Source organism: Callorhinchus milii, unplaced genomic scaffold (genome assembly GCF_018977255.1).
Source record: "Callorhinchus milii isolate IMCB2004 unplaced genomic scaffold, IMCB_Cmil_1.0 Scaffold9, whole genome shotgun sequence".
NCBI classification, from domain to species: Eukaryota; Metazoa; Chordata; class Chondrichthyes; order Chimaeriformes; family Callorhinchidae; genus Callorhinchus; species Callorhinchus milii.
Window position 1 is genome coordinate 7,613,692 of NW_024704750.1, and position 27,242 is coordinate 7,640,933.

At 42.2% G+C, this 27,242-nt stretch overlaps 2 protein-coding genes across 3 annotated transcripts in view; both read left to right on the forward strand.

Moving 5' to 3' along the window:
- The first annotated feature begins 2,096 nt into the window (after positions 1-2,096).
- On the forward strand, positions 2,097-26,794 carry LOC103175256 (prostaglandin D2 receptor). 2 transcript variants are annotated; one of them, XM_042338349.1, is made up of 2 exons: positions 2,097-2,902; positions 26,656-26,794. In XM_042338349.1, the coding sequence occupies exons 1-2, from the start codon at positions 2,111-2,113 to the stop codon at positions 26,668-26,670; spliced, it is 807 nt and encodes a 268-aa protein (XP_042194283.1). In that variant the 5' UTR covers positions 2,097-2,110; the 3' UTR covers positions 26,671-26,794. The 2 variants fall into 2 exon arrangements, with proteins under 2 accessions (XP_042194283.1, XP_007886363.1); XM_007888172.2 differs by lacking the exon at positions 26,656-26,794 and adding an exon at positions 10,210-11,705.
- Positions 26,795-26,819: 25 nt separating this feature from the next.
- The window catches only part of LOC121849682 (prostaglandin E2 receptor EP2 subtype-like), a 2,510-nt gene continuing 2,087 nt past the window's right edge, over positions 26,820-27,242 (forward strand). The window contains exon 1 of the mRNA XM_042338114.1: positions 26,820-27,236. Within this exon, the coding sequence (XP_042194048.1) occupies positions 26,820-27,236 (417 nt within the window). The remainder of the gene's footprint in view (positions 27,237-27,242) is intronic.

A 27,242-nucleotide genomic window follows, 5' to 3' on the forward strand; every position in this document is an offset into this window, starting at 1 on the left:
TGCTTGGTAAATCCCTCCTTTTTCTCCCTTACGCATCGTGATTAGCAAGGAGTCACTTACAAAAAGCAAACACATGAACTCCTTCCTGCCTTTGCCTACAAAATAAACAGCAAATCTCCCTTAAGTACCTTTGAGACTTTTCAATGTTGGAAGAGCGAATCTTAAATGCAAGGATCGTTATTAATATTAACTAAATAATAATAATCCTTGCATTTGGTACAGTGACTTTCATGTTCGGAGGAGGTCGTAGGCAGCTCAATTGGGCACAAACAGCCATGACACCAGGAAAAACTCTTGAGACCGGTCTTGAAGGAGGCAATGGAGGAAGCGAAATGAAGGGACTGTGGCTGGAGTTCCAGAGTGTGGGGGCAGAGAGGCTGAAAGCCCGGCCACCGACGGTAGGGCGGGTCGGGCGGGAGACATGGAGCAACATGGATACATAACAACAAAGCACTTTGCGAACATATTACTCCAAATAAAGATTATTTCGTATTTTATACATTTAGTATTTTATATATTATTTCATATAAAGATGCCAAATGCAACCTGCTCAAAATGTGTCCTGTGCATAAATCCTGTATGCAAATAAAAGTACATTTCACCATTGCTTGGTTATGGTGAGTTGCTGAACCTGAAGCGTGTTATTCATTGAGCGAGAGCGCAAACAAGGGACCAACTCATATTATCCCTTATAAACCCTCTGGAAAAGCTGGAATGACACCAGGACTTGTCTTCCTAAACCAGTGCAACAAGATGCCTAGCTTTATTGGGCAGGACACTGATAATACTACTAATACTAATAATAAAGTGCTTCACATGATATACTGTCCTGTACTTCAGTGGTTAGAGCGCTCGCTTTGCAAGCGAGAGACCCGAGTTCAATTCCAGGCAGAGGGCGAAACCTTGGGCAAGTTTCCTTACTCCACACAGAGCCTAATAATAATCCCTCCAAAACCCCAAACAATAATAAAATTGGGTCATTTTCAATCTACGACGGATTGTGGAGCATTGCTGTGCGCAATCGGCTGCCGCGTTCGCCCACAAATATGCATTCAATTCACTTTACGGTGTGTTCTGTGAAGCGCTTCGGGACGTCCTCCCGACGTGAAAAGCGCTATATCAAATGCGAGGATTATTATTATTATTATTATCATTATTACTGTCCAGTGGACTGACCGTGTATCATGCGGGTGAACAGAATGACCAGAGTCCTGGTCCATACTGCAGTATAACAGGTTGCAGGTTTACAGACTAACCCAAAGGAACTCTTTGCTGATCGTGGGCTGTGACTGAGTGCCGGAGGGAGTGTTTGTGCCGCATATCCCTGACGCCCAAATAAAGTGCGTGAGATTTCAATCCCTCGAAATTCTGGGTCTGATTGGTAAATAAAACCACTGGGAAGAAAGACACGTGTTACCCGAGGCGGAGATCTGCAACTAAGCCAAAAAAAAATAAAATATATATATATACAGAGATATAGAGGTGGAAAGTTGTAACGCGGAGACTGCAGTTTGGATCGTCCCCGGGATTCGTTATTAGCGGAACCCCCTTTCGGAGAGCGCGGATTTTAGCGCTCGCGTTCCGTTGCGCTGTTTGAGGACAGTCCTGAGGGAAGAGAGTGAGTGAGAGGCTCACATTTTGAGCCACTTCTAAAGAGCAGCGCCTCGTCTGTCACCACTCAGTCTGAGCTCAGCCACTCGGTACCTCTGAGTCGCACAACTCCCAATCCGGAGAGAGAGAGGGGGAGAGGGGAGAGAGAGAGAGGGAGAGGGGGAGGGGGAGAGAGAGAGAGAGAGAGGGAGAGGGGAGAGAGAGAGAGAGAGGAGAGAGAGAGGGAGAGAGAGAGAGAGGAGACGCGGAGAGAGAGAGAGAGAGGAGACGGGGAGAGGGGAGAGAGAGAGAGAGAGGGAGAGAGGGGAGAGAGAGAGAGAGAGGAGAGGGGAGAGAGAGAGAGAGAGGAGAGGGGGAGAGAGAGAGAGAGGGAGAGAGAGGGAGAGGGAGAGAGAGAGGGGGGGAGAGAGAGAGGGGGGAGTGCAGTGCATTTTATTTTTGGGGGTGTGGGGGGGACGGGACGGTGGTGGGGGGGGGGGGGGGGGGGGTTTGTGAAGGGATGAACGACACGGTCTCGTGTGACAACGCCACGACCGTGGAGGAGGGGAAGACGGTGGTGGGCAGTGTGGTCCTGTTCGTGGCCGGAGTGGTCGGCAATGTCATAGCGCTGGGCATCCTGTACAAGCACAAGAGGCAATCCAAGCGCACGTCGGTCTTCTACGTGTTGGTGACCGGTCTGGTGGGCACCGACCTGTCCGGGAAGTGTCTGATCAGCCCCGTGGTCTTCGCTTCTTACGCCAGGAACCTGACCCTGAAGGCGCTCTCGCAGGACCACGACCTGTGCGCGTACTCCTCGATATCCATGTCGTTCTTCGGCTTGTGCTCCACGGCTCTGCTGCTGACCATGGCCCTGGAGTGCTGGTTGTCCATCAGCCACCCTTTCTTCTACCAGGAGCACATCACCAAGCGGCGGGTGGTCATGGTGTTCCCGGTGGTCTACGCCTCGTGCCTCCTGTTCTCTTTGCTGCCGGTGCTGGTGATGGGCAGCTACAAGCAGTACTGCCCAGGCACCTGGTGCTTCATCCACATGACCCCCGAGAAGGAGAGCGCCCGCTTCTACTCGGTGCTGTACGCCACGCTGCTGGGGGTCCTGATCGTGGCCGTGTTGGTCTGCAACTTGTCGGTGGGGGTCAACTTGGCCAAAATGTTCCGGAGGCAAAGGCGGCGCAGCACTACGACCCTCAGCTTCGGCGCCGGACACAAGCACTTGGCCCATTCCGAGGAGCTCGACCACCTGGTTCTGCTGGTGCTCATGACGGTGCTCTTCGTCGTGTGCTCTGCACCGCTCACGGTGAGCTCTTCTTTGCGAGGGCAACGTGACGAGCCGTCGTCGTGGTCCTCACCTTAATGATAATTAATAATAAGGAGTAATAATGATAATAAATCCTCGCATTGGATAGGGCGCTTTTCACGTCGGGGAGAGCGTCCCAACGCGCTTCGCAGAAGACGCTGGAAAAGTGAACTGACTGCATATTTGTGGGCGAACCCGGCAGCCGATTGCGCGCAGCAGTGTCCCACAAACAGTCGTAGATTGAAAATGACCCAATTTATTATTGTTTTTTGGTTTTGGAGGGATTATTATTAGGCTCTGTGTGGAGTAAGGAAACTTGCCCAAGGTTTCGCCCTGATCTGCCTGGAATTGAACTCAGGTCTCTCGCTTGCAAAGCGAGTGCTCTAACCACTGAGCTACAGGACTCCACAACAATAATAATAATCCTTGCATTTGGATAGAGCGCCTTAACAAGTTATAGTTTCGCCCTCAAAATATACACTGCAAATTCACTTTCCAGCGTATTTATTCCGTGAAGCGCTTTGAGACCCATCCGCCACGACGTGATGAGGCGCTGTTATCAAATGCGAGGATTATTATTGTTTTCGATGTTGTTGTTGTTATTATTATTTTTGTGCGAATGTGTTGCGTTGTTGCCGTGCTTGGGATGAGTCGTTAAATCGAGGTCCCATCTGCTGTTCAGGTGGAAGTTGAAGATCCCATTTGCACGACTGTATTCGAAAAGGGAAGGGGGTTTCGCCCAGTGTTCTGGCCAATAAATGGCCCGATTGAAATTAGCCACTTATTCCGTGGCTGTTTGTGGGATATTGCTGTGCACAAATTGACTGCCGCATTCGCTCACAAAGTACACAATCAATCCACTTTGCAAATGTATCCCGTGAAGCGATTCGAGACATCTTGATGACATGATAAAAGACACTATATCGAATGCAAGTATTATTATCATTACCAGTTCGAATACAAGGATTATTGTTGTTATTATTATAAATGGACACCCACTGCTCTTCCTATCTCGCTTAAGTGACGATCCTTCAAGTGCTATCTTATGCATTGGGTGTCATCAGACTACTTGAGGGCGGGGAGCAGCAGAGTTGAGCCCAATCCTGATATGCACACGGGTGCACTCTCCAGCAGGGAAATCTTGACAGAGATAAGAAGCTCAAAATCCCACATGGTCTTAGCTTTAAGAAGTTCTTTAATCTTAGAATTTAAGACGGTGCAAAATATTGGAATATTCTTCAGTTAAATTCTCATTTAGGAATCTGCTTCCTGCAGTCCATAAGAACTGTGGAAAAAAAACAGCTTCCAAATAAGATATTGAATTTTGTTCCAGATGCACAATTTTAAGACATTGGTCATAAAGCTAAGATCATATGAATTCTCAATTATTAGCATCTGTAAACTTGGCCAGCGCATGGGTGATGAAACCAATTGTAGCAGTCCTCCCATGGTTGTTTTCTTGCTCGGAACAGCTAACTCAATTTAGATTGGGGAATGAACTTTAGAACCTTTGTGATCTGTTCAGTTATGCAGTGGTCTGGGCAAAGCCTTTGGTAATTGAGTCATTGGAGAACTTTTAACACATTTATTTTTATTTTTTGCCAAGTAACTATACAATACAATTTACATTTATAGAGTGCCTTTCACATCCAGAGGAAGTCTAAGTTCTTCCTCAAAGTGAATATCATCAATGTTGGGAAATGAGGCAGCAGATAGTTGGTAATGATAACCAAAATATCCGGGTGAGGTACTTTACAACATAGCCAGTTGCAAGCCAATGCTACAGTTACATTGAATGCAGCATTGGAGAATGGTTTGATACAGCAACACTGAGTTGCACATCTGTTTTTTTGTACAAGACTGACGTCAACAGAACAAACTAGGCTTTGCATTCATCATTAAACACACCCACACAATCCCACTAGATTTACAGTGATTAGGAAACAATCCATTTGCACAGAGGGTAGTCAAAATGTGGAATCTCTGACTAAAACCAAGGAGATTTTAAACAATTTAAATTTTGAATTTATCGCTCCCTACCTCAAACCTCCTTCAACCCAGACACTCCTTTCACTCATCAAGTACTGTATATCCTTTGCCCTGTTAGCGCCACATTTGGAACGAGGGCTTTCAACCATTCCTTTACTTCATTCAAGCTCAGTCTCAAGATTTACCTCTTTGCCCACACTTTGTCATCTTTCCCCACTCCAACCTCCTAGTCTCCCACACTCTGCTCAGATGCCCAACTAGTAATGTCAAGCAACAATAACAACAACATGCATTTATATCATGCAGGGTAGGGTCCCTGGGTGCTTGACAATGGCAGAGCACAACACAGTCAATGTCAAGCACTTTGAGACTTCCTCTAGATGTGAAAGGCACTAAATAAATGTAAATTGTATTATACAGTTACTTGGCAAAAAATAAACATTAAACATATGGGGAGCAGGAGAATAGGATCAGATCAAATGGTTCAGATTTGGTGGGTCAAATTATTTATTACTGTAACGGTGGCATATTATTATTCTATGAACCAATGACTTTTTAATGCCGGTAGGAGGTTGGGTGTACTTATAGTTTTTTCTACTATGTTAATTTGAAAGCTCAAAAGGTTACTTTTAGATTCATATGACCATTGTGCTGACAGAGCAATGTAAGAATAAGTTCCACATCCAGATATCAATCTCAAAATGTTTTGATTGCAGTAAAACTGGATGGTTTGCATTGGACACGGTCAAAATATTTTCTGATTCATGCAGATCCTAAAAAATAACTTCTCTATAAAAGCTCCCTTTGTTGTACCTCGTGTTCCTTTAAACCAATCTCAAAAGAGGACAGTGGCAGGTTTATCCTATTAACCATGTCAAGGCAAATTTAGGTCCCAGAAGTAAATTGACAATATAATAATGCACTCCACCACAAAGTTCCCTTAATGGTTTTAACAATTCCAACACTTCTCTGTTGAAAGTTTCTTTGTAGGTTTCTTTGTCTGTGCTCCAGAATGTGAGAACAAGGGTTCTAAGTTCAGCAGTGAGTAACTCTGACTGCTAACACATTTTGTTTTATGCATCAGCTCACAAAATAATAAGCAAAATGATATGGGAACAGCAAGAACGCTGCTTGACAGAGAACATTCAAAAAAAATCTGGTGAATGCTCAAATAGATGGTCATTCTTCGCCCACAAAATATGCAGTCAATTCACTTTACAGTATATTCTGTGAAGCACTTTGAGACGACTTGAAGGCTTGATAAGGCGCTATATCAAATGCAAGGATTATTGTTATATTATGATTGATATTTATTCTGTTAATTTGGAAACTTTGTGTATTCTGTATGATTTTAAGACAAAACGGTTGTACATGCAAATACTAGGTAAATGTTTGGGATTCTGGAATACAGCCCTTCCCAAATTTCCCCTTCAAAAGCCAAGAGCACTGAGATCAATTCTATTATTTCTCATGATATCCAGGTCCATTTGACTCAGTTTCACTCTTATCAGTGTCTTTAGTAACTGAGACACCAGAGCAGCTGTGAAAATCTTCCTTTCCGATAATTATTTTGTGTACTCAGGGATAGATGAATTGATCAAAGGTTGTAAACTTAAGGTAACTAGAAATGTCTTTGTGGAATGATGTCTGGGGAAGGCACTGATTATGGTTGCAGAGTTATATTTACAAGATAAGCTTGGATATGAAGCCAGCCAGCCAGTCATGGACAACATTTGAATACTGAGCAGGGGACCTTTATGAAGACAAGCACGTAGGAGATTGAAGGACAACCACAACAACTTGCATTTATATAGCACCCCTCATGCAGTGCAGCGTCCCAGAGCGCTTGGACACTGACTGTGAACCCAGATGCCCGAGACTGTTAGCAACAGAGAGTGTGGTTTGTCTCTGTTTGGGCTGCTGAGGTTTTGCCACTTTTGCTAATAAGCCCATGTGCTTCGTGAACCAGGTGAGCGACCATATGTATCAGTATCTATCTCGCTCAGGTGGTCGGCAGCTGTAATATCAAAGGGTTCAGGCAGTCGCAAACCATGAGATTGAAGATCAAATGGATTGTTAGTATCTGAAACTTAACCTTACATAAAACATTCCTGTATTATGTTGGGTAACATAAAACATTCCTGTATTATGTTGGGTAACATAAAACGAGTTGCTGCCTTGCAGTGGTTTTTCATGACCTTTTGTTACAAGATATTTCTGTCGCAGTGTTTGTTAGGGCTGGATATCTTAAACCAGAAACTTCTCTATGCAAATTGAATTGATTCCTTTTATCCTTAATCTTCTTAGTGTGACTATTTATTGGAACAGGTTTGAAAATTTGCTAGCATAGGAAGCTTAAAGTCAGCTGATGTCTGGCACAAACTTGGTAAGCAAGAACAAAACAACAACAACAACAACAACAACAAGATTCCATTTATAAAGCGCCTTTCACGTCAGGAGGACGTCCCAAGGCGCTGCACAGTTGGGTCATGACCCGAGCAGGGGGGAAATGGTCAGGGTGAGGGGAGGGAAGGGAGGGAGCGAGGAGGGGGGACATATTTAACATATTAAACATATTTAATTCCACTGAATTCTCAAATAAATTATAAATGGGACCCGATAAGTAGTACCCTTATACCACAAATGTACTTGAACTCTTTTTGGTGGGTTCTCATCCCTTTAGCTCTCAAGCTCAGCTCCAATGCCAAGCCAGAATTGTTAAGCGCTTTGATATGTCTTGCTGACGTGTAAATAAGTGTAAATTGAATTGTACGAGGCTGAAACCTTACAGTACTTCTAAAAGGTTTGTAGTTAGTGTTCCACAAACAATCTATAAACAGCTTCATTATCAGGTTCAAATTAATTAACTCAGCCAAGAAAAGATGACTAAGTGATGCCAAGTTTGAACATGCAGTTTCGGACATCCCACCATTAAGATAATACTGATACATTATAAGAAGCTCATTGTGGAGATAAGAATGATTGTGGCACCTTGAATTTGATGGTATATCGAGAGATTCACAGATTTGAACTCATTGGCATTGCAAAAAGAAACACTAAGATCATTAAACCACTGGTCTAATTCATAGATAATAATTAATTAATAATTAATTAATAATTAATTAATAATTAAGTCATAGATAAAATATCAGAAAGGAAATTCTGTAACCAATCCAATGTGACTGAGGTCAGCATTGCCATTTCATTGTCTGAATGGTCGTTTAGGCATATATCAGATCAGCAAAGGTCTCAAAGCATTTCTGACTAGTATGCTGGCACTTTTGTGGCAACAGCAGCGGATTTCACCTCTAGTATCCTTCCACTCCAGCAGCTTTCATTGCCTAACCAGCTTGTGCACCAATAATCACAATCTTATAACCTGACGTTGACTGAATGACATTTCAGATGCCTCAGGTAAAATTCTTTCTTATTGCTATCATATGTATGCTTGTCTGAACAGGTTCGTTTTTTCTCTGATTTCAAAGTTTCATGTGAACTAAAAAGAATAGGATTTCTATTCACCATTGCAGCAATGAACAGAATAAAATGCAATTCCAGATTAATTTGGCAAACAGCCTATCAATAGGAGCAAGTGCTAAAGTTACACTTTTACAACTAGTGCCAAATGGCCATAAAGGGACCGAGAATTCATACATCAGTGTAACCTCACCGGCCAACCTGGCACAGCTTTCAGTTGTTTTATTCCTTCCTTAAGATACCCGCCTTCTTCTGAGAAACATTTGTAATTAATATGTAATGAATAGAATGCACAGCACAGGAGTCAATTCATGACTGATAAATGTGTTGTTTGCATATGCATTGATCTAGTTTGGCAGCTTATTTTTCAGTCCACAGTACTGCACTGGGTATGAACTAAACTTTCTATACATCTCCATAAATGCATGGATTATTATACACGATTTCATAGTTTACTTCCTCACACAGTGACTTAATGTATTTAAAATTAATGCCAATATGGAAAAACTGCTCAATGCAGAGCACGAAGGCTGTGCTCAAAGGCATTGGCAGATTAGATAATAAACACCACAACAAAACTAAGTTTTACTTCCTCTCCCGCCTCCATCATACCCGCTTTTAAGATGTTGTTCTTTGCTTTGATTCTGCTTTTTCCAGCAGTCATTTATTGATGGTTTCCGGTCTCATCGATTTGCCCTTTTCCTCATTCTCTCTGGGCTGCACTGTGTGTTGCACCCTGACCTTGGGGTCATCAAGCCATTCAGCAGTTAAGTCAACCAAAATGTAAGGAGAGCCAGTTTGCTTTGTGTATTTCACATTCTCAATAATTGCATTGGCAACTTTTTGGGTATTATCATTGCACAATAAATCTGTAACATTATCCTCAAAGAATCATGGAGACATTGAATGCTGAGAACTGCTCAGATTGTTTGGTGGCTGCCATTTCTTACCAGAAAAGGTGGTTGAGACCAGGAAACCTCTTGATGCTGTAATGGGAGGACAGTAGGGTGGGTATTCTGGAAGGATGAGATCACAGGGGCAGAAAGACCTTCTTTAACCCAACCTACCTTGTGATCTTGAAAAAACTATGATGTGATATTTGCTGATTCATCAGAGCAATAAGGGAACCAAACTTCGCCTACAAATGCAGCTGTTACACTTTACAATAACTCCTGTGAAATTGTGGAAGCTCTGAAATACTACATAAATACAGTAAATTATATTACTGTGGAAATGTTCCCCGAACATCTCTACTCGATGAACTGCATAACTACCCGGATGACAGCCAGAAATGGTAAAACGTTGCTCATTAATGTCGGGAATTTGGGGATGGTTTTATGAAGTTACTGCTGGTACGCTGGTCAGAAGATTTGAATCAATCAGTAAAATACAATCATTCTTCCGTGGCGAGCCAAATTCTAGTTTGATATTTGGGGAAAAGTGCCAATAATATCTTTATTGCCTGATTAAAGTCAAAGAGAAATGATAAATGACAAGATGGTGCATGTGACTGGATATGTTCTTGCTCTCCATGCTGCTCAACAAGTTTCGGCCAAGACAAAGAAGTGAAACTTTTAATCCAACTCTGATTCACTTGAAACACATTATCGGAAGTGTGATGCAGTCATGAGTTCAACTTTGCAACGTTGGTACCTTTTTTTAAACTGAAATTTCTAAAGAAATACTGAAAAGCAAAATACTGTATATCTTTTCAGAAAAGTAAAACTCCTTAATTCAGGTGAAGGATTGTTTCACCGGCTCATTCCAGTGTGGTTGGTGTATATAGCACGTTGCGCACTCGAAATGTATCCAAAAATGATTAGCATTTTTCCTCTTTACAGGTTCGTGCTTATATTGGTGCATTTGCTCCTGACAACAAGGACAGTGAAGACCTAGTAGCCCTGAGGCTTGCATCTGTGAATTCAATCGTTAACCCCTGGGTTTTCATCATATTCAGAACATCTGTAGTTCGGAAATTAGTTTCCGTTTGTTGCAATTATTTTTCAAATGCGAACACAGATTCTGTGCCTGAATTGAAGAGCAATATATGATTTGGACGGACTATTTGCACTCCATTCTTTTTCTGCTGCTTTGTTTGCGTCGAATACGCATGTAACTCACTGCATTTTACATTCAAATCAATCCAAAGTGTGTGCTATAAACGTCAGATCAGTGAGCTGCCAACCGAATTCAAAGATTTGATTCATTTCATCTCAGTTGTAGTCTTAAGAATGTAGTATAAGCTCCGACTGAATTATGCCTCTGCAAGGGTCACTTTTAATCTTTTATTTAAAGAAAAATGTTTTAATGGTTCGGCATGTTAGATAAGGTTTGAGCGCATTCCCGAGTTTTTAATAGCTTCGAAACAACCAAACTACATTGCTCAATGGAGCTCTGGGCACGCACTTAGTAGCATCTTGTAGGTGCAAGGCTCTCTTTTGTTTACAGACATCCCAGATATGTAGCAATTATAAATTGGCTGTAAGTATAACTGGATCATTCAATAGTGGTGGAAGGTTCATCGCATGTTTGTAAATGACACCATAAGAGGTTAATGCTTAATTCAACAAATGAATGCTACTTGAAATCTAATAATGTTACACAAACCTTTTAAAAACAATAGTAAATGCCCGAAGCAACAAAAATAATTTGAAAGGTCTTAAAGTTACCAGTGGTATTTTTCTTGTCGCAACAGGAGCAGCAAAACTTTATTATGCACATTTATCCAAATGCATGGCAACCATTACCTGAAAGTTGAAAATCATGCAGTGGCGATTTTAGGTTTGCTACATATTACAATCTTAATTTAATAACACTGCTACCTGTTCGCATGCTCTTTAAAGATTCCATTGCATGTTATCTTTCAAAAAAGACTGCTGGGTTATTCATTTCTTCTCTAATCTGGGTCTCCTACTTGTTCTCCCCAGACATTGTGCTCTGTATTGTGCTCCCAAATATTGTGCTCAGGAAATTGTCCCATTTCAGAAATGAAAAGGACTTTTCCTCTCCCTCACCTGGCTACACTAACACTGAGATGAACTAACACATCTGAGTGGATTGACAGAGGATTGCATTTGATGTCTCAGTACAATAACCGCATGATAGCTACCAAATAAGTAAGCTTGTTAATCTGAAAATTTGCTAACCAGATTAACCTGAACATTCTCAAACTGAAATCTGATTTTATACCACAAACTGATTAATGTGGTGATGAGGAAGAATTTCTGTAAACTGTGACCAGAAACCAGAATGATTTCATTATAAACTAAACATAAAATACTGCGGCTGCTGGAAATCTGAAAACAGAAACAGAAGTCACTGGGAACACTCAGGAGGTCAGGCAACGTCTAAGGAGAAAGGAAAGTGAGCCAACATTTTGGGTCCACGACCCTTTATTATAAAGTGGTTGGAGTTTAGTTGGGGAGGGAGCAGAGTACTAATAAGTATCATTGATGAAGTATCAGAGATTATTTTCCAAGTTTTTTGACTGCAGCAGACATTATATATATTGAAATGTGGATGTTTTGCATAGGTAAATATAAGTTCCACAGTGTACACCAACATGTTTTAGTGTTTAATTCTCAATGGCTGTCACACTTAACATTACAAAACTGGTGTACAGAATCAATGTATGTTTGTGAATTTAAAAAATAAATAAACCTGGTTTGCACTTTAAAGAAATGTGTATGTGTGAATTGAAGTGTACACACTACAGAAGACATGTTGGTGCTTGCTCAACCCAGCACAACTGTTTCAAAAAAATGCATTTGTAATAGTTTTTGAATTGGGGAAGCAGCAGGTTAATGGGAAAGCTGTGCCCCTAGCTTTGATGTCAAGTTGGGGGAATGAAAGGTCACAGTAAATGTGATGGTCTTTTTAAATTAGTTCTTTATGTTCCCCTACAAAACTATGCACAGTTATTACACTTCACAGTACATCCTATGAAGTGCTTTGAGATATCTTTCTGATGTGAAAGGTGCAGTATTAAATGTAAGTTATTAGTAGCAGTAATATTTCCAGTGAATTCCCAAGCCTCCTCTTCATATAAAACCCTTCTTCGTATCAATACAAACTGTATTTCTGGACAAACAAGAAGCTTGTTTTATTTCCTTATACATCCTCATATCTGGTACTTAAAGCCTTTCCATTGTCAGCAATTTTCTACTTCCTAGGAATAGATTTCTAGTGACATACTAAGCAGCCAAGGGACCCGACTGCTTGTAGAGCATCGTGTTCAGGTGGTAGAACAGTCTTTAATACTAAGAGTTAGTATTAAAACAAAGTGGATTTTTTTTAAAACAAGTAGGAAACTTAAGAAAATTATTATTATTATGATTAACAGGCGGGAAAGATTCTTGATGGTTGTACCAGGTTGGTGTCTCAATGTCTGGGATACTACAAGAGGATTTTACGACTTAAAGGTGTCAAAGAAGGGAAAATTAAGTGTCAAGATGGATTTTTCACATTTGGTACCAGGAACCACAAAAAAATCCCAAATTATTGTGATTAAAACATGATAACCTCGGGAGGGTCTCCTGTGTGTGAAAAGATGACTGGATTACCTCTTCTGTGTTTCCAAAGCGGTCTTTGTCTATTGAGGCTCAGTAGGTTTTTAAAAGTATAAGATTTTTATGTTGTGTTAAAGTCCGTTTTAGCTCAGTAATTTTTAAAGTATTGCTTGCGTGTTAGAGTTTTTTATGTTTGCGTGGCTGTGCCACATTCGGGGAAAACCTGTTGTATACTATTACTTGTTTGAATAAATGAGAATAGTTTTAAGATAATTAAAATGGTGTGGGTAGTTCTTGAGCTTGCTCTGACTGGGATCATATCTTCAACAAAAATGAGAAGTGATCGTGACTTTCAGATTACACTCTGCAGCCCGTGTCCTCTCCCGCACCAAACTCCGTGACCCCATCTCCCCCACACTCGCCCAACTCCACTGGCTCCCTATTCTTCAGAGGATCCAGTTCAAGATCCTGGTCCTCACATACAAAGCCCTCCATGGCCTCGCCCCACCCTACCTCTGCGACCTCCTAATCCCCTACCAACCCGCCCGCTCCCTCCGCTCAGCCGGCTCTGGCCTGCTCCACGTCCCCCGACCCACCCATCCCACCATTGGCGGGAGAGCCTTCAGCCACTCTGCCCCCAACCTCTGGAATTCCATCCCCCAGTCACTCCACCTCACCCCCTCAGCCTCCTTCAAGTCCCGCCTCAAGACCCTCCTCTTCGACCATACCATCAGCCACCCCCCCTTCCCCTCCCCTCCCTTCCCTTATCCCCCCCAACCCCAGCTTGGGTCTGAAATGCAGTACTCTGTCCAGTGTTTTAGGATGTCCTCCCGACGTGAAAGGCACTATACAAATGTAATCTTCTTGTTGTTGAAAGGAACATGTAATTCACACAATAAGAAAGAGATTAAAGTAGGCTATTGAAAGGCTATTGAAATGGCTCTTTAATCTCAGAGAAATCCATCAGCCTGACAGCTTAATTGTTCATATTTATAATAGCACCTTTCACGTTGGGGGGTGGTGTCTCAAAGTGTTTCACAAAACTGGCTGCGATGCTTAAACCATATCTGTGCTGGATGCATACATCCGAATATGTTACTTCTGTTTAAATTCTATTCTGGTTTGAGGAATGAGGAACAAAATTTTGTGATATTCCTGATTGTACATTTGATCCACCCAACATTGTTTGTGCAATCCATCATAAAGATGTGCTTTAATGTGAATTTCTACCAATTTAGGAGATCCTTCAAAACTAATCAGCTGGTTACATTTTCATAGAATAACCTAAATTTTACTCATGGAAACAGACTAATTGACCCAACTGGTATTTATATGCCACATAAGTCTCCAATCCTAAACCCCTCTATTCCTTTCTTCCTTATTAGATCATGCCATAGATTAAGAGTTTTCAAACAAAAGTACAGAGAGTTCCATACATGTATAGTACCTCTTGATCTGGAATAACTGGTTCAATGGCATAAAACATGCAAGAAAGTATTTCATTGACTAAAAAGAGAAAGCTGCGGTTTAATGAATAATGAGAGGGATTAGATCAAATATCAAAAATAATTATAAAGCATTTCTCAGTTACAGCATGAATAATAAAAATAATGCTCGGTTTTGATATAGTTCCTTTCATTTTGGGGAGACATCTATAAGTGCTTTGCAAGATTTACTATAAAGTGTAGTAATTGTTTTCTAGGTTAATACGGTAGCCAGCTTTCACACAGAAGTGCCCCACAAACAGCCATGAATGCGACCAATTTTATAGGGGGATTGATTGGCCAGAACACCAGGAGAAATTCCCTTCTCTTTTCAAATAATGTCAAGGTATTTTTAACGTCCACCTGAAGATGAACAGACAGACAGGACCTCGGTTTAATGTCTCATCTGAAGGACAGCATCTTCAACAATGCAACATATTCTCAGCACTGCATTGGATTCTCAGTCTAGACTATGTGTCTTCAAAGTCCCAATGTGGGGCTTGAACCCCAACCTTCTGACTTGGCAACAAGACTGTTACCAACTGAGTCAGGCTGACAACAAATTCAACAAGAGAAATAGAAACACTATAGAAAAGTTGCTAAGATATGAGAGAAAATGAGCAAAACAACATGAAAGGTAGAACAAGACTTTCTATAAACACGTTAGTGGCAATAGAATAATGAAGGGCTGCTAAGAGTTAAAAGAGATAGTCACGTGGAGGTGAATAAGGAAATGGCAGGGATACCGAATAAATACTGGTTTGATTGTCCTATTAAGCTTGTTTCTTCTATAGAAGACACAAAATCTATCCAATGAAGTATTTCAATCCATTTCATGGGGCAAAAGTTAAAAAATAGAGAAAAAAGCAGAATATTTATCAATCACCATTTCTCCACTGCTCAAACAATGGCTCTCTTTCTATTATGAACATTTGCCTTCCCTCACTAGAATTTCAGCAACGTGGAGGGAGATCTTTGTGTCCCAGTATAAATATTGTTCATGAAAACATTTTGGAGGAATATTTATTACCTTGCTAATATTTGGCTGTGTATTTTGACCATATGTTGCTAACATCACAGATAATGTTTTATTTTAAAGCCGTGCTAATTGCAATCAACAACAACAACTTGGATTTATATAGCCAATCACCAAAAGTGAAAAAAAATTCCAGTTTGCAAATCAATAGCTGACATCTGTAACAAATACAACTTTTTTTTAGCAAATTGGCTTATTTTTTATCTAAACACAACCATTCCACGTGACTGTGAATTCAGTGAATTAAAACAGAGGTTCAAACTCATTTTTCACAGGGAAACTGAGCAATGGGAAGACCATTAATAAGCCTTACATTTGGTATAGCGCCTCATCACATCTTTGAGGAGTCTCAATATTCCATTACAGCAGTAGTACAAGTAAAAGCTAAATAAATATCAGCTGAAACTGATAGCATTCCAGCCACACCAGCCCAGCCTTTAATATGGAATCCTGTAGCTCAGTGGTTAGAGCACTTGCTTTACAAGTGAGAGACCTGAGTTCAATTCCAGTCAGGGCAAAACCTTGGGCAAGTTTCCTTTCTCCACACGTCTAATAATAATACCTCCAAAAACTAAAAAAAAAACAATAATAAATTAGTCATTTTCAATCTACGAATGTTTGTGGGACATTGCTGTGCGCAATTGGCTGCCGCATTCGCTCACAAATATACAGTCAATTCAATTTACAGTGTGTTCTGTGAAGCGCTTTGGGACGTCCTCCCGACGTGAAAAGCGCTATACCAAATGCAAGGATTATTATTATTATTATTAATAATATGCGTAATGCTCATTTTATGCTGTACTTTCCATGTCGATCATCATGAAAAAGAATAAACTTGAAATGAGACGTCTGAGAAAGGGAAGGTAAAGTTGTATAGTTCTAAATGGGACTGAGTATTCTGCATGGTACTCTGCACTCCTCTTTCTTTGCTTTGATTCAGAATATTCAATCCAAAGAAAAAAACAAAATTATTATCATTCACAATATGTTCATGAGATGACATGAATCATTTATTTGTGCTTCACTGCATTTGATATCCAGTAGAAAAATAGGAACAAGAGGAGCCTTTTCAACCAGTTTATTAGGTCTTATCAGATTTTAATTAGCTTTTACCACAATCCTTTATATCTCTACTATCCAGTTGAGCACTTTCTTCTCTCAATATCCTGTTTGAAATTACTATATAATGCTCATTTCTGATGCTTCTTGACACTTATTTTGATAGCCTCATTTCCTATTGAGGTAGCTTTTTGAGACAAGATCAATACCCTGACTTGTGGTTCTCAGGACACTTCTTCAACTTCAACTACACATTGTGCAAGAGGGAACATTGCCAGCAATAAATTAAGACAGGGTAATTCGATTGGCAGCCCATGGGCCGCCTTCCATTTCGCAATCCATCCAACTTGCAAACCATTTCTGCGTCCAGTACCCAGGGCTTCATTACCCGTGTGTCACCACACTCCACTCCCACCCCCCCACCCCATTGAACAGGCTGCTTGTCATCAATGCCTCAATCTCTGAACCCAGGTGCCCGATTTCTGTATCTGTAACCCCACTTCCCACTTCCGCAATCTGTGTCAGGTTCCTTGCCCCCTGTGCCAGGCTATCAAGACACCTAGCCAAGTGGAACCCAGCCGGGTCCTAGCACCTGATCTGTACTTGGTACCTTGCAATTCCGTAGACTCCATATGCTAAATGGATATCTTGAGTTTTGATTTTAATATATAAAAATTAACTTGATTCATATATTATTTCAATTTGAGATTATCATTACTTAGTTCATTTTTAGTGCTATTAAATTATGTGCATTTTAATCCACTTAATTATTTCTTTTTTCTTATTTCTAAAGTGAATTGACTGTATATTTGTGGGCGAACGCGACAGCCAATTGTGCACAGCAGTGTCCCACAAACAGTCGTAGATTGAAAATGACCAATATACTATTGTTTTGGGTTTTTTGGAGGGATTATTATTAAATTAAGTAACAATATAGTTACACAATTTTAAAAAAGTTCCGTACCATTTTTATGGGTTAAGTTTCTGGAGAGGAAAACCCAAAAAGATTGCTTAAGCAGCCCTGGGACATTAGCGTCTTGGGACATCCTCCTGTCATGGAAGATGCTGTACAAATGTAATTTTTTGTTGTTGTTTCTCAAATCCGGCAACTGGCTCTCAGCAGCCAAAAGTTGAACAACTCTAATCTATAACATTTGTAACCCTGATTAATCCAAGATCCGCATCAAATATTTCCCACAACTGAATGACACATTTACTGTTAAACTGCGCTCAGGATACAGTAAATCACATCACATTATTCACAGTATGATGCCTCAGTCCATGTTTTGCTTTTCTAGAGTCGTTACCAAAAAGTAAAATATTTTCCAGGATTGGTATCTCAGGCTCAGTATGTGATCCAAGACTTATTTGGATTTAAAATTTACATCATCTCAACCCTTGAGATGACATTTTTAAAAATAGTCTGCTGCTATAATACAAGTCTATTTCTTTTCTCGGTGTTGCTTTCCTACACAAAGATTTTTAAAAATGATTTACACATTTTTGTAAAATTAACCAATTTCTTTAACAAAAATGCTGCTTTATTTACTCGTTATAAAACTTAAATATAGTCACTGCTTTGTGAGACATTTAAGATTAATTATCTCTGCACTCTCAGGGGTCAATGAAAATTTGAATCAGCTTAAACTAAAACATAACTCGCATCAAAATTTGGCTGATTGGGAAGATTAAAAACCTTGGGTGTACAACAAAAACAACAAAATTACATTTATAGGGCGCCTTTCACATCGGGAGGACGTCCCAAGGCGCTGAACAGTCAGGGGTCAGGACCCGAACATGGGGGAGGGATGGGGTATGGTGAGGGAAGGCAGAGAGGTGGGAGGGCGACCGAAGGCACGATTGAAGAGGAGGGTACTTGATTATACTGTAAATCTATAAATCTAGCAGAACCTCAACCCACAGATAAGCTAGCTTGTTCAACTTGATAGAACAAGAGAACAAAGGTTTAGCGATGCAAAGGGAAACTTCAGGGCAAACACGAGGAAGGTTTTCTTTACGCAGAGGATAACTGACCATTGGAATGGGTTGGCAGGAAAATAAGTTGAGGTCAGGACTCTGGACATGTATAAAAATACAACTTGATGCTATGATGAGAGGATGCTGGAGTGGGTGTTCTGGTGGAATAAGATAATAACAACAAGATTTCATTTACAGAGTACCTTCCACGTCGGGAGGACGTCCCAAGGCGCTGGACAATTGGGTTGGGACCCGAGCAGGGGGGAAATGGTCAGGGTGAGTGGAGGGAAGGGACGGAGCGAGGAGGGTGTAGAGAGTCGAGAGAGGAGCTGAAGGTCGAAGAGAAAGGTCTTGAGACCGGCCTTGAAGGAGGAAAGGGAGGAGGCAAGGTGAAGGCACTGAGGGATGGAGTTCCAGAGCCTAGGGGCTGAGAGGCTGAAGGCTCGGCCGCCGATGGTAGGGCGGTTGGGGCGGGGGATGTGGAGCAGACCGGAGCCAGAGAAAGAACCAAAAGAATCAGAGGGGAGATGAAAATTTATTTTAAGCAGTGAGTTGTTACGATCTGGAATGCACTGGCTGAAAGGGTGATGGAAGCAGATTCAATAATAACTTTTAAAAGGGAATTGGATATTATTTGAAAAGAAAAAAAATGCAAGATTACGGGAAAAGAGCAGGGGAGTGGGACTAATTGGATAGCTCTTTCAAACCAAACCAGGCATGATGAGCCAAATGGCCTCCTTCTGCGCACGACGTGAAAGGTGCTTTACAAATGTAATTTTTAATTGTATTGTATGATTCTGTGATTACAAGAAAGGCTAAAGGACTATCTTCATCCAAACCAATCTTGTCATTGTAATCTGGTGATGGCTTTATGTTGTTGAGAGGCTGATTCCTTAACCTCCAATTACCACTAGAGGACGGAGAAGGAAAGAACTGCTGCAGATTTAATATTCTCCGCTTGGCTTTGGCGTCAGCCTCAAGTTTTGCTTTCAGTGTTAGAAATTGCGCAAGTCTTTCAAAGTACATGGGGAAAGAGTCCATCCGGGTCCAAGATCTTACAAAACATCAGCTTCATAGATTATAATAATAATAATAATCCTTGCATTTGATATAGCGCTTTTCACGTCTTCTAGACGTCTCAAAGCGCTTCACAGAATATGCTGTAAAGTGAATTGACCATATATTTGTGGGCGAAATGCAGCAGCCAATTTTGCACAGCAATGTCCCACAAACAGTCGTGGATTGAAAATCACCAATTTATTATTGTTTTTTGTTTTGGAGGGCTTATTATTAGGCGTGTGGAGTAAGGAAACTTGCTCAAGGTTTCGTCCTGCCTGAAATGGAACCCAGATATCTCGCTTGCAAAGTGAGTGCTCTAACCACTGAGCTACAGGACTCCACGTGAATTGACAAAATTTAATAGAATTCTTAAATACAGCTTAATAAGCAGTAAGTAGGAACCTGGTTATTAGTCGATTGGCTTTTCTGGGGATAATAATTCCTCATGAAAACAAAACAAACCAATAATAATTTGGTCACTTCAATCCACGACTGTTTGTGGGACACTGCTGTGTGCAATTGGCTGCCGCGTTTTGCCCACAAATATACAGTCTAGATACGTCTAGAAGACGTGAAAAGCGCTATATCAAATGCAAGGATTATTATTATATTATTATCACAAACAAATCCTTGAACCATCTCATTTGACATTTTAGAAAAACAACTATTATTCAAATAATTGTATCTGATATCATTTCAGTTTGCATTTGGGATTGATAGTGTTTAATTGGAGCATGCTTTCATTTAAAGCTTTTGTTAATTTTGTTTTTGGTCAATAGATGGATTAAATGTAAATATTTCAGCATGTTGGTGGAAATGGGGAGTACCACTCTTAACCTCTTGTAGGTGTTGTTGAGGGACAATAATATTTGGGCTTGAAAAAGTAAATGGGGCTAATTTAAGTAATTTAGGAGAATTAATTATTCCACTCAGGTTTCAAGGAGATAGTGAAGCCAAAATATTGACAAAGTCTCCAGGGCTATTGAAGAAGAGGTAGTGGCTTTTGACTAGATGTATAATACCCTTGAAGAATCTGTGTCTGAGGAACTGGAAACTTTTTTTTCCGTTTGAAGGACATGCACACAAAGATCTAGTGATTTGGCTGTTGTTTCTGTGTAATTATGGTTACATTGAGGGCACAAGATCTGAAAGAAGGTAAAATAATTCCAGAATGGCATATCAACAAAAGAGTGCCTGGATTAAGTGATAAATGAATCTGGAACAAAACTAGAGAGAGGGAGAGAAAGGATAGATGATTAACTGCAGCACGTGCAGATTGACAGATTGATTTGAGCGATGATAAGATAGCTACAAACTTAATTTTACTTAAGACCATTAGCTGCTAACTTGTTTAGATATGCATTGTACCATGCTATAATTTACTCAAAAGAAAAACAGAAATCGCTGGGAACACTCAACAGGTCAGGCAGCATCTATGGAGAAAGGAAAGCGAGTCAACGTTTGTATTTTGCATTTTGTTTATAATTTACTCAAGTCATTTTCGTCATCAGGAACCTTAAGCAAAAGAAAGGAAGCAGACAGTTTAGTAAATTACTTTGCCTAAAGATGTCTAAAGATGTGACACTGAAGAGTCCGGTATAAATATAAAATCTATATTCCCATCCTCACAGCATAAATACGTGTTCTTGTACATTCGGTCTAGCTTTTGCCTTGATGAGCACAGACTTCTAAAATGTTTTTTAACTAAATACACATGGCTATTTTTTGTTGCATATCACTTTTTGACATGCTGAAAAAAAGTCTTATAAAGAATGTAGTGTTGGTTATGGAAATAATCCAAAACATTGTTTTCTTTTGCCAAGAAACAGACAGCATCACAATTCTCATTTCAATAGGTCATTTTGTGACTTGTATTTGTGGTCAGATTGCCCAAGTGATAATCCACAGTTAATACTTAGTATTTCAATTTTTCACTCCAGAAATAAAACGTAGATCAAGGTAATTGTTCACTACATCATAAGGCAGATCTGATTATATTTACAGACTCAATAAAGTTGCCATGAAAATTTTACAATTGCTTTTGATTTAAACAATCTCTTTGTAAATTACCCTGAACATAAACACCACACCCTTTGCTGACACAATGGATTGATAAGAAGAAGATTACCCTAGATTTCCACAGAGTAAAATTATATCTTGCCTGGAACATCTGTGGAAGCTCTCAAGGGAAAGTGGGTGTCAACCCTTGATGTTTTAGGGCTCATTCCAATCCTCATCTCACTGAAACAGACATGGCGGGGAAACTCTGTACCATTTGATCAATAGGGTTGCTATCTTTTGTAATGAAAAAAGGGTTGTGCCACTTGGATGGGGCTAGCAGTGGCACGGAGGAAAAATCAGGGCTAGGTCACCACTACCCAGTCACACTGGCTAAATTTTGTCTCTATCCATCGTGTGTGGAATTGTGTAGCTCAGTGGTTAGAGCACTCGCCTCGCAAGCGAGAAACCTGGGTTCGATTCCGAGCAGGGCAAAACACTGGGCAAGTTTCCTTACTCCACACACCTGATAATAATCCCTCAAAAAAAAAGAAACAATAATAAATTGGTCACTTCAATCCACGACTGATTGTGGGACACTGCTGTGCGCAAATGGCTGCCACGTTTTGCCCACAAATATACAGTCAATTCACTTTACAGTGTAATCTGTGAAGCGCTTTGAGGCGTCTAGAAGACATGAAAAGCGCTATATCAAATGCAAGGATTATATATTATTATCTTAGCTTAGACACCAGTTGCTACTCTGTCATTTTTGCCCTCATCCTTCTTGAGCTCACTCAGCCTCCCTCTCCTCTCCCACCTTTCCATGCTCACCCTCTCTCAAACCTCTCTGTCTCCCTTGGGCCATTCGCCCTCCTCCTCAGGCACATCCCTGCCTTACCTATTACTCATGTCTTGATAACTATTCTGAGCAACTTTCTGCTAGCTCCAGGCTCCATTCAACACTCACCTACAAAACATACCTTGCTTCCCATAGGAGCAGAGTGAGCGAGTGCACACATTTTAAACAGGTTCTTGGATTCCTTTATTTAGAAAGATGAACAACAAACAAGACCAACAACAGCCATAAACAACACCATCACCACCAAAACCTCAACATCAAACACACACAACCAAAACGACAACAAATCAAGACAAACAAACACAAACACAACAACAACCACCGCAACAACAAACAAACAAACCCACAAACAATAACAACAACTTGCATTGTGCTTAAAATCCACTCATTCGAGCTAGAATTTGTTTTTGACTTCTGCAGAGTTCTTTCCTCATTCTGTCGACAGAGGGCAAGTTCATTCCATATAACCTGTCTTTTATTTTGTTCAATTTTTCAACCATTTATATCGCTGTATAAAGATACATAAAGATGCATCTGTTATCCAGAGCACGTTTGCCCTGAGCTGTTCTGTGAGCAACCAGCAGGGTGTGTGTTTGTATAACACAATCGTTCTCTTTTGTTGACCACAACTTGGGCACCTTCTAACACATCCATCAATAAGACTGGAAATTTGCCATGATATAAAGCATATTGCTTCCACTACACCAGAAAATCCACTTGCTATCAACATTTAAAACAAAGAGCACAGAGAAACAAATGGTATCTAATTGCTTGCTCTCCAAGAGGGGAGAAAACAAATCATTTTCTAATCTAAGAAAATCAAACACCATTACTAGTTACTTTTAAAATACAATTGGAGAAAAATCCATACTGCTCATTTTAGCAGCCCATCTCCTTTCACGTCTTAAATTCATGTTTATCAGCAAATATTATCTTTCATTAGTCTAATGTTTTCAAATTCTAAACGCGTTTGTTCCTAATGTATCTGTAATACTTTGCATCCACGTGATTCTTGGAAGAAAAGAATGACCGATTATTTATTATATTTATTTTCAACTACTGAATTGCAACAACCACACGAGGTGGCACTTTATAATAATAATAATCCTTGCATTTGATATAGTGCTTTTCACGTCGGGAGGACATCCCAAAGCGCTTCACAGAACACACTGTAAAGTGAATTGACTATATTTGTGGGCGAACGCGGCAGCCAATTGCACACAGCAATGTCCCACAAACCGTCGTAGATTGAAAATGACCAATTTATTATTGTTTTGTTTTTTGGAGGGATTATTATTAGGCTCTGTGTGGAGTAAGGAAACTTGCCCAAGGTTTCGCCCTCTGCCTGGAATTGAACTCAGGTCTCTCACTTGCAAAGCGAGTGCTCTAACCACTGAGCTACAGGACTTTAATCCATATCCCGAGAGATGCATTTTCTTACGTTTTTACCTTACACGTAGTATCAAGAATATATTGACATGCATGTATCTAGGAATTTTAAAATAATTTTAAATCTCCAATAATCTTAGCCTGCTTCAGGAGAAACACCTCCTTCAATCATTCTGTGGCTGATCCAAGGAATGCTCCTATTTGCTTTCCTGCACATTCTTTCCAGAGCACATACATCTGAAATTAGAGTACAACGCTAACTAACACGTTGTATTGAACCTCTGCACTTGTGCTCAATCTTTGCTCTGCTGCCTAGAATTTTATTCAGCTTCATTTCCAATTCACACTGCATCAGCTTCAATCACTGGCTCATTGTCAATTCCAACACGGAGCTTCTTTTGTAGTTCTTTCTCTCTCTCTCCACCTCCACATTCTCTCCAAAGTTTGTCAAATCCACCTCAAAAAGCATACCTTGTCAACACAAGGACCATTCCTTAGTCCTTTGTGTAGCACTCAACCTGTCCAGATCTTCCCACAAACAAATCGCTTTGTACACAATGAGCCTTCCACTCAGTTCAAATGTCTTACAAATCTTTTTAACTGCATCTCGCAAACTGTTAACCACAAATCTAATTTTCTTTCTTCACACAGGACTGTGGAGCTAAGGAAGTGGTAATAAATCGGTCTGAGTGCTGTTTTGTCATTCTCCGGTGTGAAAGTTATGAATGTGACCTTGGTTTTATAAATTGGTCACAGAGAATTTCAGACCCATCAAAGTTGAGAACGAAACAGAAACTTGAACTTCCTTCTAGTCTTGGTCAGCAAGATATTTTTCTTGAAATTTAACATTGCCCAGAACTGTGGAAAATTCTTACATTCAAACTTTTTTTGGAAGGTGGTTTTCCACAGTTCTTAAAAAGAACAAGTCTCCAAATATACAGTCAATTCACTCGTCTGGAAGACATGAAAAGCGCTGTATCAAATGCAAGGATTATTATTATTATTATTCAGAAACTTCTTGGCTTCCTCTCCTCCCCACCCAGTGCGGTTTATCCAATGGCAAGATTTCGCTGTGGGGAAAACCCTTCGAGATATTTACGAGAGAGAGAGAGAGAGAGAGAGAGCGAGAAAGAGTGAGAGAGAAATGGTTGAGTTGACAGACTGTGAGGTTCGCAGAGAAAGTGACTGGAAGATGTGAGATGTGAAAGGAGAAGCAGGGAAGAGGGTGGGGGTGGTGGAGAGGGAAGAGGGCGGGGGTGGTGGAGAGGGAAGAGGGCGGGGTGGTGGAGAGGGAAGAGGGGGGGGTGGTGGAGAGGGAAGAGGGCGGGGGTGGTGGAGAGGGAAGAGGGCGGGGGTGGTGGAGAGGGAAGAGGGGGGGGTGGTGGAGAGGGAAGAGGGGGGGGTGGTGGAGAGGGAAGAGGGTGGGGGTGGTGGAGAGGGAAGAGGGTGGGGTTGGTGGAGAGGGAAGAGGGTGGGGGTGGTGGAGAGGGAAGAGGGTGGGGTGATGGAGAGGGAAGAGGGTGGGGTTGGTGGAGAGGGAAGAGGGTGGGGTTGGTGGAGAGGGGTGGGGGTGGTGGAGAGGGGGGGTGGGGGGTGGTGGAGAGGGGTGGGGTGAGGGGGGTGGAGAGGGTGGGGTGGGGGGGGGGTGGTGGAGAGGGGTGGGGTGAGGGGGGTGGAGAGGGTGGGGTGGGGGGGGTGGTGGAGAGGGGTGGGGGGGGGGTGGGGGTGGGGGGGTGGGGGGGGGTGGAGAGGGTGGGGGGGTGGAGGGGTGGGGTGGGGGGTGGAGAGGGTGGGGTGGGGGGGAGAGGGTGGGGTGGGGGTGGAGAGGGTAGGGTGGGGGTGGAGAGGGTGGGGTGGGGTGGGAGGGTAGGGTGGGGGTGGAGAGGGGTAGGGGTGGGGGTGGAGAGGGTGGGGTGGGGGTGGAGAGGGTAGGGGTGGGGGTGGAGAGGGTAGGGGTGGGGGTGGAGAGGGTAGGGGTGGGGGTGGAGAGGGTAGGGTGGGGGTGGGGGTGGGTGGGTGGAGAGGGTGGGGTGGGGGGGGGGTGGGAGGGTAGGGGTGGGGTGGTCAATCGCTGGGTGGGCGCCAGGGTGACTGACTGACTGACTGACTGCGTTCCCACAGCTCTCACTCACTCTCGTGGCGGCGGCTCGGGGTCGCCGAGCGCTTTTCTGGCATTTACGCAGCGGTTGAGGAGGAGGGCGGTTAACCGGGTGAACTTTTAAGGAAGAGATTTGTCAGTATAGCGTAGCGTGACGTGACGTGGGGGGTGTGTGTGGGGGGAGTCATCCAGTCCCTCACAACCTCTCACCACCACCACATGTTGCTCAAGTAACTTCGAGCCTCTCTTCAACCCGCGTCGCACGTTCCCCCCTCCCACCGCCACCCCTCACCTCCCGCCCCCCCCCCACCCCTCACCCCCCCCCCACCCCCTCTCTCTCACCCCTCTCTCACCCTCTCACCGCCGGTTGTCTCGATTTTCCCATCGCATTTTAACCGGCGTGAGAAAAAGAGGATTAGGAGGAGGAGAGTGTTTGTTTGGATTTTTCTTGAGAAGAGTAAGAGGGAGAGAGAGAGAGAGAGAGAGAGGGGATGTGTGGAAAAAAAGGGATTTTAAGAGGCAAATCGACTGGATTTTGTACGTTTCTTTCCGTGTTGGTGTTTTCTTTATATATATTATATATATATATGTGGAAGAGTTTGTTCGCTTTTGAGCAGAGGAGAGAGAGAGAGAGAGAGAGTGAGAGTGTGGGGGGGAAAGAGGTGTAAATTGGGTGTATTTTTTTTTCTTTTACATTCTTTTAAGATAATATGTTTCGTATGGGTGAAGTGTAGATTTACATAGATATATATATATAGAGAGAGAGAGAGAGAAGAGTTTTTTTTAATATATATATATCTGTGTTTTAAAAAAAAAGGGAAGAAAAACGTAAAGCACAAAGGGCGATGACATGAAAAAGGATTCGGTTGGCGACCGTGACATCTGGGACAGCGGTTGGGAAAGTACTCTTTCTGGCAAAGGTGCGTCTGGCGGCTGTTTTGGAGAGAGGAGAGAGAGGAGAGAAGAGGAGAGAGAGGGTGAATGAACTATGTTGTCCAACGAGACCTGCGAGAACACCAGCAGCGTCTCGCGGCCGAGAGCCCCCTGACCAGCGCCCTCATGTTCACCGCCGGGGTGACCGGTAACCTGGTGGCCCTGGTCATACTGGGGCTGCACAAGAAAGACAACCGGAGCCACGTATCGCTCTTCCACATCCTGGTGACCGGGCTGCTGGTCACCGACCTGGCCGGCACTCTGCTCATCAGCCCGGTGGTGCTCACGGCTTACGCCCGGGGAAGGAGCCTGAAGGCGCTGGACCTGTGCCAGTACTGCGCCTTCGCCATGGCTTTCTTCGGACTGGCGTCCATGCTCATCCTGTTCGCCATGGCCGTGGAGCGCTGCCTGTCGCTCAGCCACCCTTACTTCTACCAGCGGCACACCAGCAAGCGCTGCGGCATCGTGGCC

Coding starts and splice junctions, on each gene's coding strand:
- LOC103175256 (XM_007888172.2), top strand. CDS start 2,111: ATGAACGACACGGTCTCGTGTGACAACGCCACGACCGTGGAGGAGGGG. Junction 2,903..10,209: donor TGTGCTCTGCACCGCTCACG/GTGAGCTCTTCT, acceptor TCCTCTTTACAG/GTTCGTGCTTATATTGGTGC.